Genomic DNA, 13,818 nt, shown 5'->3' on the forward strand with positions numbered 1-13,818 from the left:
TTCTTTCCCAACATCATTCCTAAAGCAATATGTATTAAAATAAATAAGCTTATTACAAAATTTTAAAAGCAAAAAAATAATAATAGAGCACCAGAACACCCCAAAAGATGGAGTAGAACATTTTTCAGACAAAAGCAGCTTAAAAGTTCAGCAAAAAAAAAGGTCTGTAACACCAGGGTGGTGGTGTTAGTAAAACTCTAGCTCCAATATGACCTAAGTTTCTCTGGTTTAGCAGTAATACTGGTGGCTTCTAGACTACTCAGCCCAGAGACACCAAGGAGGACCTGGAAGGTCAGTAGAAAAAGTTTGTGGAAGCAGAGTAGGACCACAGTGTGCAATCGCAGCACAGGCTCAGACCCGAACCCCAACCCCAGCCCAGACACCAACCTCAGTGAGGCAGGACATCTGAATCAGCAGAGTGCTGGATGCTTCTGTACTTCTCAACCCAGGAGCACTAGAGAGAACTTGGAAGGACAGTGGAGAGGGTCTGTGGCAATGGTATGTGAGTCTTGTGTTCATTCCCAGCTAAGTCCTGTTCAGTGCAGCCCTAGCCTGCACCAGCACACTAGATCTTACAGCTACAATGGGGCAAGGAGTCAGCTAATAGTTCCAGGGCAGAAAAGAGGGCTTGTGTTCAGAATCCCAGAAGCATTTCTGAAAAAAGCTGTACAAAACCCTGAAGCCTGGGAAAATGTAACCTCTACCCTGGAACCAAAGCCCTACTTTAACAAACAGTTAAAAGTAAAACAATAGGCTAGGAAAACATGCAGGAAACAGACAAACAAAAAAAAAAGTTTTTGATCGTTGAAAGTTATGGTGACAAAGAGGATCAAAACATACACTCAGAATATGATAACAAAGTCAAAGCTCCTTCATCCAAAGCCTCCAAAAAATAAGAATTAGGCTTAGGCTATAGAAAGGATTTTGAAAACCAAGTTAGAGAAAGAGGCACAAAGAACTGAGAGAGGTGCAAAAGGAAATGCAAAAAAAACAATGAGGATAAGAATGTCTTAAAAAGCCGTTTGGAAAAGGAGATACAAAAGCTCACTGAGGAAAATAATTCCTTAAAAAATAGAATTGAGCAAATGGAAACTAATGACTTCATGAGAACTCAGGATACAATAAAGCAAAACTAAAAACAAAAAATTTTAAATAGAAAAAAATGTGAAATATCTCACTGGAAAAATAACTGATCTGGAAAATAGATCCAGAAGAAATAATTTTAAAATTATTGGTCTACCTGTGAGTCATAATCAAAAAAGGAGCCTGGATATCATTTTTTTCCCAGAAATGATCAAGGAAATATCCTGATATTCTAGAAATAGAGGGTAAAATAAAAATTGAAAGAATCCACTGATCACTCCTGAAGGAAATCCCCAAAATAAAACTCCCAGAATATTATAGTCAAATTCTAGAATTCCCAGGTCAAGGAGAGAATATTGCAAAAATCCAGAAAGAATCAGTTCAAGTATAGTGAAGCCACAGTCAGGATAACACAAGATTTAGCAGCATCTACATTGAAGAACCAGAGAGTTTGGGAGAGCAATGGAGCCAGGATTGCAACCAAGAATTATCTTGGAAAAGGTTCAATGAAATGGAGGATTTTCAAGCATTCAATGTGAAAAGACCAGAATTGAATGGAAAATTTGATTTACAAATATAGGACTTTGGAGAACAAGGAGAAAGTCAGGAAAGTGATATCATAAGGGACCTAATAAGGTTTATCTGTTTACATTCCTATCCTATTTCATCCATGGGAAGATGAAAATTGTAACTCATTGGAACATTCTCATTATAGGAGTTAGAAACAGTATGTATAGCCAATAGACAGGGGTATGACTTGAATATGAAGAGACGATATCTTTTTTTTTTTAATGATGAAATTATGGGCTAGGAGAAAATGTATTGGGAGAAAGGAAAAGGGAGAAGTGAAAAAGTGCAAATTATCTGGCATGAAAAAGGAGGCAAGAAAAAGCTTTTACAGTAGAGGGGAAGAGGGGGAGGAGAGGAGGAGTGAGTAAACCTTATTCTCATCAAAATTGTTCCAAATATAAACATACATATTCAACAGTGGGTCATATGATAAAACAGAAGATGTATTGAGGAGGGGAGTGGTCAGTGATGAAATATTATTTATCTCTGGAAAATGATGAACAGAATGCTCTCAGGAAAAAAGAAAAAAAAAAACTTGGAAAGTCCTCATGAACAAAGTGAAATACACTGTATACAAAGTAATAGCAATGTTCTGGGAGGACCAGCTGTAAATGATTTTGTTATTCTCTGTAGTGCAATTACTCTGAAAGTCTAATAAAGAAAACTCCTATCCATACCCAGAGAAGAAAGTGATCAAGTCTGAATATACATCAAAGCATTCTCTAGTTCTCTCTTTATCTCATCCTTTATTTTTAACTTAATTTTTCTTGAAAGTTTTTATTTTCATTCAGGTGGGAGATTTTCTTTCACAACTTGACTATTATGGGAATGTTTTGCATAATTTCACATGTGGTTTCTTAATTATGGATGGGGATAAGGGAGAGACCCTAGAAATCAAAAATCCTAAAAACAAATGTAAAAAATGTTTTGAATGTAACTGGGGAAAATATTAAATAAATAAACAAGTAATAATGCAGATCAACTGTTAAAAATACTTTTTCCCCTACTTCCCCGCACTGAGAGTTGGATGTTAAACAATATATACCATAGTCTTAGTAGATAAAAATTTTTAAATGAATCAGGAAAAAATAATTATACATTTTTAAGGTTTATTATTATCTTGTATGAAATGATAAATAAAATAAGTATTCTAATGGAGTAGAATGTTGGGGCTAGAATGAAGAAAATGTGAGTTCAAATCTCTCCTCTGAGAATTAATCAGTGAAACTTTATTTAGATTCTACAGTATGCCCAGGTACTATACTGAACCCTAGAGATACAATGACAAAAATGAAATAGTTCTGTCTTCAAAGAATTTACATTTTATTCAGGGTCATGTGGGCAAGTCCTTTGACTCTATTTGCCTTAAGCAACTCTCTTTTGAACTTATTAAATAAAGAAATCACTGAAATTCTGGCAGTTCTACATACCGATGAAATGACAGACTTTTTTTCCTATTTCCATAAACTAAATGTGGACAAAAAGGACATAACAAATAGAAACCATGAAATAATTTTCTTATGATATTGCTTTAGAATAATATAAAAATATAATAGTTTTTCAAAGCAAAAACATTAGTATTTTTATGGAACTTTGAGGAATATAATCTGTTAAGAAAAAAGTTTTTATAAAGAAGCACTAAATGAATTTTGAATATTTTACTGAAAGGTTAAAATGGTATCTAACTAACATAGTCTTCAAGAATATTTTGCTATTCACAATGTAATAGAGTGTGTTGACATATTGATTGACTTTAGAAAGACGTCAAAAGAAGAAAAAGACTTTCCCTACTCTATAATTCTAACTAGGACTAACCAGACAATTGAGAATTAAGCATATTTAAAAATCTTTACTTACATCTGAGCAAATAAAACTTACTTGTAATGATATAATGTGGTATCTATTTTTTAAATGAGTAGATAGATACTTCAGCATCAGTACAGGAGTTATTCTATCAGTTCACTGGTCTGTTGTAAGAGACCTGGAGAGCTCAATGCCATGTCCTGGAATAGACAAAGCTAGGTAGAATTTGTACAGAAGAATTATGATTCTGTGGGTCAGAAGCTGTGGGAGCTACTGTAAATCTGAAAGGGCCTTTTGTTAAGGATAAGAAGCCAATAGTGGATCAGGGCCAAAATTAGAGTACACAGGAGGCTGTGCTCCCAGTTGGGAGCAGAATGGGTCTCTTATAGAATAGTCCTAGTGAGTATCAGGATCTGGTCTACAGGACTGCAATGACTGTAACTGCCAGTTTGGCAATGCTATTTTCTGATACCAGGAGAAAAAAGCCCTTCCAACCTTTCTTGGCCTTGCAAGACTCACTGCTCGCCAGCTTTGTCTCTTCCCTGTCTGGGACTGGCAGCTACTATGGAACACAGATCCCTCTAGTGCTTCTGGTCTCTATGGAAACTGGCATGCAATGCTATAGTGATGGCCATGGTCCATAGCTCCATAATGTCAGAAAGGTGGCACAGAAGATAGATACCAGGTGTTGTACCTTAGAACATAGGCTAAATCAAGAAAAACTGAGGTTAGACCAAAGAATCAATTTTACATGGTAGCCTTGTAGAAGAAAGTTTAAAGGAACTTAGTTTTTGTAAAGAAATATGAAATAGCAAAAGAGTAGGGGGATTGAGACTCTAATTAGAGGTATTTCATAACTGAATGGCTAGAGGAGTATTTTCTAATTCCTTTACTTTTAACTCCAGTTTCCTGTTTCACAGGATAGAGAAACCATCGTACTTCTCTTGAAAACTATCAATTTATATTAATTAAATTAGATGCAACTAGTAGTTTTCAGTATACAGTATGTACCTCAGTCCATACAACTTATTGAGTCACAACTTGCACATTAGAAAGTTATTTGTTTAGAATGCTTTTTGTAGTTTAATGGAAGTAATAACATGCTGTTTCTGTGTGTGCATTTGAGAATATTATTAGACTCTAAATAATAAGAATTATCCTAAACTTTTAAGATTCAATATTTTAGAACAACATGGCAAATAATTTGATGGAAGTTACTTACTTTATGTGGAGTACTAATAGGGCTATAAATAGTAAGAGGTTAAGGATATGGAAAATCTTCAAGAAAAAATATCTTCTCCTGTTATATAATTGCTAGAAGGCTGGCTCATTTTAGCTCAAGAATCCTTTACTTTGGAACATTACAAATCTCTTGAAATAAATGGTTCTATTGTTGTTTTACAACAAATTTATAAAGTAATTTTTAAAAGAAAGGCACTGCTTTCCATTATACTTTAATGTTAAAAAGCAAACAAAAAAAAAAAACCCAGAATGATAATTTCTCAACTAATCATCACTTTTATTAAAAAGTATAATAGGCTCAATTGAACTTTTGCTACATATAACTTCCTCCCTCCCTTTCTCCCTCCTTTCCTTCCTTTCTTCCTTCTTTTCTTCCTTCTTTCTTCCTTCTTTCCTTTTTTCCTTCCTTCCTTTCTTTCTTTCTTTCTTTCTTTCTTCCTTCCTTCCTTCTCTCCTTCCTTCCTTCCTTCCTCCCTTCCTTCCTCCTCTTAATAAGTAGAGAACAAAATCCCATTAGATATCTAATGCAAAGTTGTTTTATATTCCTTTTTTTCCTAGAATTGTTTTAAATTTAATTTTTTTTTGCAGGGATGGAGTGGGTGGAGAAGGGTTCCTTTGTTTTTTAAAAGAATAGCTACCTATTCCTTTGAAATATTATTGACTTTAGGAAGAAACAAAAGATATTTTTCGATTCCCAAATAAATATTATAATATATGCTGAAAAAAACAATGACTAACATACTTGCTTCACTCTTCTCCCTTTCTCCCTCTCCTTCTTCCTCTCTCCCTCTATCCTTTTTCCTCCCCCTTTCTCCCTCTCCCTCTCTCCCTCTCTCTGTTTCCCTCTCTTCCTCTTCCTCTCCCAACCTTCCTCTCCCTTTCTTTCTCTTCCTTTCCTCCCTCTCTCCTTCTGTCTTTCTCCATCTCCTTCTCTCTCTCCCCCTCCTACCCTCTTCCTTCCTCCTTCATTTTTTTTCTGTCCCTCCTTTCCTCCTTCTTTCTCTTCCCCCATCTCTTCCTCTCTCTCTTCCATACCTTCTTCTCCCTTAACTTCCCCATCTGTCAAACTATATTTGAAATGATTATTGCTCTTATTTACTAAGCACTCAGGCACAATGTGCACTGATCCACTGGTATGACCCACACTTAATCTTCAACAGCTGAAGAGATATGGAGAAAACCATTGCCTGTACTCAAAAATCATTCAGAAGATAGTGAAGCTTGAATAGTTCTGTTTTGGAAAGCAAAGCCATGCTCTGTTGTTGATGCTCAAACATCCCTCTTGGCCTGCTAGGATTCCTTTGACAATAATTCTGGCTTCAGGGATATCTAATGTTGCTTTTTCACTGTGGTTCCACTATGTTGTAAAAGATGGTACTTCCCAGATTGTCATCAGCAATAGGGTCACCAGAGTTTTGACATCTTTATTCCCCACAGGGAAACTATGCAAAACTCTTTACATATAAAGTATTACAAAAGTATTATATTAAACTGACTCTGAGCTTGGCAAAAGATGTGTTTTAATTAATAACTTTTGAGTCTAGTGATATCTGTAGATAAGGCTGAATTTGAACCATCCTTCATTTATAGTTTTCTAGGTGCCTGCATTCATCACTTTCTAGGTATAGAAAAGGGATTTAAATGGAATAATACAAGTAATTTACCCTGATAGGGAAAAAAAGACAATGCTTTATAGGCATTCTTCATTAAATGCTTTTGTGTCATTTAATTCATCATTTTCTTCTAGCATAGATATTTGAAAATAAACCATGATCATTTTCCAAACATGTGACCAGTTAGAAGCAAGTATTAGACAAAGAACTAAATAACCCAAGATCATTTTACACAGTCCAAAGAAAAAACAACCAAATTATGTAGTTTTCTTTGAAGAATGAGGTGAAAGTTATTGTTTTAAAGTAAAGAAAAATCCATAAAGTAGGAAAATAGTGGCTTTTTTGACTGATAGGAGGGAAAAAAAAGAAAAATTGTAGTAAAATAGAGACTAAAGGAAGAAAATGGAGACTAAAGGGAAAAGATTCCCTTCCAAAAATAAGAAATACTTATTGGTCATAGTAATAAGATGTATCTTCTTTTGAAAGCATGACATTTACATATGTGAAAAATCTAAACAGGAAAAAATCATTTTAGGCTTCTCCATTCTTTCTTCATTTATTTCAAATATAAGTACATAATGTTAAACTTGTCTTGGTTGACATGTCCCATCATATATTAGTCCCTAGAATATAATGAATTTAAATACATTTTTCTTTTTTTTTTAATAATTTTTTATTGATAGAACGCATGCCAGGGTAATTTTTACAGCATTATCCCTTGCATTCATTTCTGTTCCGATTTTACCCCTCCTTCCCTCCACCCCTTCCCCGAGATGGCAAGAGTCCTTTACATGTTGAATGGGTTGCAGTATATCCTAGATACAATATATGTGTGCAGAACCAAACATTTTTCTTGTTGCACAGGGAAAATTGGATTCAGAAGGTATAAATAACCCGGGAGGAAAAACATAAATGCAAGCAGTTTATATTCATTTCCAGTGTTCTTTCTCTGGGTGTAGCTGCTTCTGTCCATCTTTGATCAATTAAGGCTCTCTTTATCGAAGAGGTCCACTTCCATCAGAATACATCCTCAAACAGTATCTAAATACATTTTTAAGAGAATGACTTTTGGATCAAGTCTTCTCTATGACTAGAGTTCTAGATCAATAATAACCAGTAGTTTGTTTGTTTGTTTGTTTTGCTATTCACCTTGCTCCAAAAGAATTAGTTCATCATTATTGATCATGAGAGAGAATTAAGGTGAGGATTTTGAGAGAAACTTTTCAAATTGAATGACATCTGAGGGAAATGAACCTACACAGGTCAAAAAATGCTAAGTCTATTTACATGATGGTGTTCTGACATGGAAATCTTGATGTGCTCAAGGTTTTTATTTTGTTTTGTTTTTAAGCAAATAAGCATCTATACCTTTTTTTCCCCTCTTTTAGGCATACATTTACCAGAGATCTTAGTTCTCTTTAATTCTCTAGATGAGTTATGATTATTAGCCTCTGAGATCTAGATCAAATTTAAGTCAATTGACTTAATGTTTCTTTATATTGCATTTCATATTAAATTCATTGAGATAAAATTCCACTGTATTTTTGTGTACTTCTAAAAATTTAATTCAGTTCATTCTATTAAACTTTTCCCAATATCACTTTTAGTTGGAATGAATTTATGAATTATTAAATGGCAACTTTTCACCAAAACTTTTCTAAAATTGGGGAGTCATGGATGTGTCATATTGCTATCTTGTTATAGGATAAAGAGTACCTGATAGAAAAACAGCTGCTATGTCCCATAGGTTCTCATTTAAACCCTTTTGACAATTAGTTATATACCTTGAGTCAGTCTCTCTAAGCCTTAATTTTATTATCAGAGAATGATCATTAGATATTCTTTCTGTTCTGTAATTCTACACTCAGCTTATAGACAACTGATAAAAGTGAATCCTTTATTATTGAAATGCTTCTAAAACACAGTTCAGGGAAATATCTTTGAAAAAACATGAAGAAATTCTAGCCATATGAAAAGATGCTCCAAGTCATTATTAATCAGAGAAATGCAAATTAAGACAACTCTGATATACCACTACACACCTGTCAGATTGGCTAGAATGACAGGGAAAGATAATGCGAAATGTTGGAGGGGATATGGGAAAATTGGGACACTGATACATTGTTTGTGGAATTGTGAATACATCCAGCCATTCTGGAGAGCGATTTGGAACTATGCTCAAAAAGTTATCAAACTGTGCATACTTTTTGATCCAGCAGTGTTACTACTGGACCCATATCCCAAAGAGATCTTTAAAAAAGGGAAATGGACCTGTATGTACAAGAATGTTTGTGGCAGCCCTCTTTGTAGTGGCCAGAAATTGGAAACTGAGTGTATGTCCCTCAACTGGAGAATGGCTGAATAAATTGTGGTATATGAATATTATGGAATATTATTGTTCTGTAAGAAATGACCAGCAGGATGATTTCAGAAAGGCCTGGAGGGACTTACATGAATTGATGCTGAGTGAAATGAGCAGGACCAAGAAATCATGATATACTTCAACAACAATACTATATGATGATCAATTCTGATGGACATGGCCCTCTTCAACAATGAGGTGAACCAAATCAGTTCCAATAGAACAGTAACGAACTGAACCAGCTGCACCCAGCGAAAGAACTCTGGGAGATGACTATGAACCACTACATAGAATTCCCAATCCCTTTATTTTTGTCCTCCTGCATTTTTTATTTCCTTCACAGGCTAATTGTACACTGTTTCAAAGTCCAATTCTTTTTGTACAGCAAAATAACTGTTTGGACATGTATACATATATTGAGTTTAAATAAAAAAACCATCAATCTTTACTCTGTAAAAAATATTTTAAAAGTACACTTAACTTTTAACATTATAGTTTAAACATTATCATGCTTGACTGCATCTTCCTTCAAGCTTCCTTCTGTTCTCTTCTGTGTATTTTTAAATTTATTGAATAAAACTTTTCTTCCTTTTTTTATCACTATTGAAAATTGAAAAAAAAACATGGAGAAAAAAAGCAACTTAAAATTATGTTGAGTTTGATGTTTATGAGCTGGCAATCTGGTTTATCCAGCATTTATTCTATCTTTCTGTCTTTGGTCACATTTTCTTTGATGTGTCTTTTCTGCTCACCTCATTTCACAAGATTACTGGTTCTCCATGTTTTCCCTATTTGAGGTCACCTCTGAGCTGAAAATGAAACCCAACCTACTATGACTCCTGATGGCTTTCAAGTCAATTCTCAAAGAATTTATTCTAGACATCTTCTAACCCCAATTTGAAAACTCCACCCAAAAGATTATAGAGAGGTATCCTGGTTGAGTTGCTATAGTGACTGAATTGCTGCCTTTAACTTTTCAAAGCTCCTGATACAAGCTCTTTTACAGTTGATAGGTTTAATTATGTAATGTGGTCATGAACTTGTGTACTTGTGTCATTTGGATTGGTAAAGAAATTTTCCTCTTTAGGCTCTTCTGTCTCTTATGGTTTTAATCATCAGGCTTCTTGGTAATAAGATTTTTTTTTTTAATGTTAGGAGCTAGAGCATAGCACCAAGTGGTGCTCATAGTCATGATAGAATAATTATAAAACTAATTAAAAGGGAAATATATTTCATGAGTCTGATTAAGTCATCCTAATGTACTTGAATATAGAAATTATTCTTCACTTAATGAGTTATCTTGCTCAAATAATATTATTTTAAACTTGACCCTAGTAATTTTTTTGATTCAATTCAGATCTATCTTGATATATCTTTAATTCATCTTGCTGAATTATAATTTACTTATTGCATGTTTTACTAGTCAAATTATGACTTATTTTGTAAAAATGTTGCTTAAAATTATACAACTGAATTAATATAAGTAAAAGAAGGCAACGTGATGGTGTGGCAAAGAAATGGCTTTGCAAAAATGTGAGTTCAAATCCTGATTTTAGTCACTTATTACCCATGTGATTTTGGGCAAGTGACAACCTTTCTGAGTCTTACTTTTCTCACTTGTAAAGCAGTTAGACAATATAACTTCAGAACTCCCTTCTGGTTCAAACTATATGACACACACACACGTGTGTGTGTGTGTGTGTGTGTGTGTGTGTGTGTGTATTCTGATCTCAGTTAAAAAAATCATTAACTATATATTTTTGATTTGGATCTCTATGGATAGCAATACTATTTTTTAAAATGGAATCTAAATTGTGGACAGATATATTTTTATAGATTTTATCTTTGATTGCATATTACCTTTATGTTTGTGCATTAAGGGAAGTATTTTTTTCTTACCTATTGCAATGATATGGTTTTAAAGAATTAAATTCTTTATTCAACTTTCCTGTCTGATGAAAATGAAGTATAATGCTACATAGTCAATATAAGGGCAATAAAAACTAATGATTATAATGTCTCTACATGAACTAATGTCAAAGTTTTGTGTACAACTGCACAACATTTTTGTAACAATAATGGGGAAGACTTTCAAAAAACTTCATTTAGTATTTTTAAATTTCACATTATAGCAATGTTAGTTATCAAATATTTCTCCACTATTTTTTTCCTTTTGTAGCTTTTTGTTTCTTTAATAAGAATATTCGTTTACTGCTGATTATACAAGTTGCTGGAAATAAGTATGTTCTCTAACTTTCACATATTCTTTTAACCCCCTTCAGGCAGCCAAGGGCAGTTTCCACTGACTCAGAATGTCACAGTTGTTGAAGGTGGAACAGCAAATTTGACCTGTAGGGTTGATCAAAATGATAACACCTCCCTCCAGTGGTCAAATCCAGCTCAACAAACTCTATACTTCGATGACAAGAAAGGTGAATATATTTTCTTTTAAATATTTTAATCATAATCTGAAATATTCTAATCATAATAAATTTATTTTCCTGAGATATCACAAATTATTTCTTTTGATTACCAAACTGCTGTTAAGTGTATTTAAACATGCTAAATATTAAATACTTTCGTTTGCAAGTCATAAACTCTAAAGATAACTTGATTTTAACTTTTAATAAAATAAACATTGCTAATTCTATTTTTAGTATTTCTTTTTCTTCACCAGCCTGTTCACTTTTGGTTTCTTTCTCACAATTGACTTAAATACAGACCAAAAATTCTAATTCCCAGGGATTATTTTACCATAATATGTAAAAGTCTTTTATTAAACAGAAATGACAATTAAAAATATTATATAACATGGTATGATTAAATGATTTGATTCTTCTTATTTGTGTCTAGAAAGAAAAACCTCTTACTGAGGACTTGCCATGATGAAGTTAATTTCAAATTACCAAGAAACTCTTAAATTAAGTGGGATATTGCATTTACTTAATATTGAGCTGTACTTTATTAATTGTTTTGGTTTTCCTAATTGAATGATACATAGATTTGTTTAGACTATTCAGAGAATCAAATAAAATCATTTTATTTCTCTTTCTGCTGACATAAATTTTGGGGGAAAACATTTCTAAAACCCTGTGATTTTGACTGGGAGGAACTAAAAAATTTCACAAAATACCATGAATTTTCACAATTAGTACTCATTCCTAATATTAAATGTACTGCTTAAGAACATGGTCATTGACTTAATAATTGACTTATAATTTAAAAATTCTTTTAAAATTATATTCACCACTGAAGAAACATTTTATTATATCTAGCCCTAAAATCTTAGTTTCTTTTAAGACTTTGCGGCTGATTTTTTATCTTATTTTTTAAAAATTATTTTTGCTGAGGCAATTCGGGTTAAGTGACTTGCCCAGGGTCTCACAGCCAGGAAGTGCTAAATGTCTGAGGTCACATTTGAACTCAGGTCCTCCTGATTTCAGGGCTGGTACTCTATCCACTATACCAACTAGCTGTCATTTTACAGATGATTTTTAAAAAATAATGATAATATAGATATATTTTCTTTACACACAAAATCCAGCCTTTTTGAAATTATTATTCGTATTAAAACTACAATGTTCCATAAATTAACAGTTTCATGATTATAGAAATTAGTATCCTTTGGGGAAGTAATAGTTGAAATGGAACAGAATCATGATATTTGTAGCTTATTTTAAGTCTTAAGGATGCTATGAGACTTTGATTAAAGATGCATGATTGAGATTTTTTTTTCTTTTTTATATATCATCATTTCTGTCTAACAAGTTTGAAAGTCACAGACATAGACTTTAAGTTGAAGAATACTTTAAAATGATTTGTTAATGAATACAAATGAATATGCATATTAAGTTTAGCTAAAAGTATACCACATTAACATTACTCTAATTTTAACCCAATTTATGAGCTGAGTGAATTTTAGCAATAAAGTATTTTAATATCTATATCTGCAATTACTAAGCAAAGGCAAATTTTATCATATACATGAAATTCTCGGGTATGTAAAGTTATAAAGAAACATTTTGGGGGAAAAAAGGTAACACTATCTCCTCAAACTTTAATAAATTGCTAAGGAATTTTTTGAAGTGGGATTTTTCATATGATTCTACCTGAACTTTATAATTTTAAACATTTCCAACAGTGAATTTTATATTTGAGGTAAAATCCTGCTGCTGCTGTTCATTTCTTGTTTTGGAAGAAAAGAAAAAATATATTCCTTTTCTTAAGTGTTTCTATTTCTAATGTTTTGCAGATATTCTGTGACTTATATGGGTTTGTCATATTCTAGAGATATTTATGTACATTTCAAATTTAATTGGAAAGTTATATTGAAAAAAAAAGGATAAAAGGTTCCAAAAATAATTTGATAGTGTTTTTGGAAGCTTATTACTGGAAGCCCTTATCCTTTCATTTCTACTTCCTTTCTCCTTTTTCTTTCTCTTTTTCCTTCCCCTTATTTTATCTTTTGTTTTTTTTCCCCTTGGCTCTCCTTTCTTCTTCTTCCTCTTTTCCCTCCTTCTTTTAATACCAGTGCCAGGTTCAAAGTCATGCAATATCTTTTTTTTTTTTCTGGCCAAACCATAAAATGCATAATAAATATTTATTCTTCACTTACATACCTTAGAAATATCTTACACCTTTCCCACTCCAGGTATCTAATGATACATATCTTTTTAGTTTTCTTTAAACAAGGTAGTTCATCTCATGCTCCAAGCATTTTCTTCTTCTCCCCCATGCCTGAAATATTCTTCCTTCTAATTTCTATCTCCTGGTATCTTGGATTTCCTTCAAGATGAAGCTAACACATCATCTCTAGTAGGAAACCTATCCCATTTCCCCTTAATTTTAGGTAGTTCTCTCCAATAATTATTTTCAATGTATCCTAAATATAGCTTGTTTATGCATAATTGCTGGCATGTTGTCTCTTGCCTTAGGCTGTGAGCTACTTAAGAGCAGGAACAATCTTTTTTTTTTTCATTTTCTTATATCCTCAGAGTTTTTAGCATAGTGCCAGGGAAATAGTAAGCTCGTAATGAATATAACTTGATTGACTAATTTCAATTCTCCCCCACCTTTCTTTTTTCTCCCTTGATCAAACTGTTTGCAAAGTTCCTAGGTTTTTTGGTCATTGTGCATCACATGAGG

At 33.0% G+C, this 13,818-nt stretch overlaps 1 protein-coding gene across 2 annotated transcripts in view; it reads left to right on the plus strand.

The window, feature by feature from the left end:
• The window catches only part of CADM2 (cell adhesion molecule 2), a 1,468,479-nt gene that overhangs the window by 1,125,084 nt on the left and 329,577 nt on the right, over positions 1 to 13,818 (plus strand). For both annotated transcript variants that reach the window (XM_051984362.1, XM_051984363.1), the window contains exon 3: positions 10,956 to 11,105. In XM_051984362.1, the coding sequence (XP_051840322.1) occupies positions 10,956 to 11,105 (150 nt within the window). The remainder of the gene's footprint in view (positions 1 to 10,955; positions 11,106 to 13,818) is intronic.

The sequence above is a fragment of the Antechinus flavipes genome, chromosome 3 (assembly GCF_016432865.1).
Source record: "Antechinus flavipes isolate AdamAnt ecotype Samford, QLD, Australia chromosome 3, AdamAnt_v2, whole genome shotgun sequence".
NCBI classification, from domain to species: domain Eukaryota; kingdom Metazoa; phylum Chordata; class Mammalia; order Dasyuromorphia; family Dasyuridae; genus Antechinus; species Antechinus flavipes.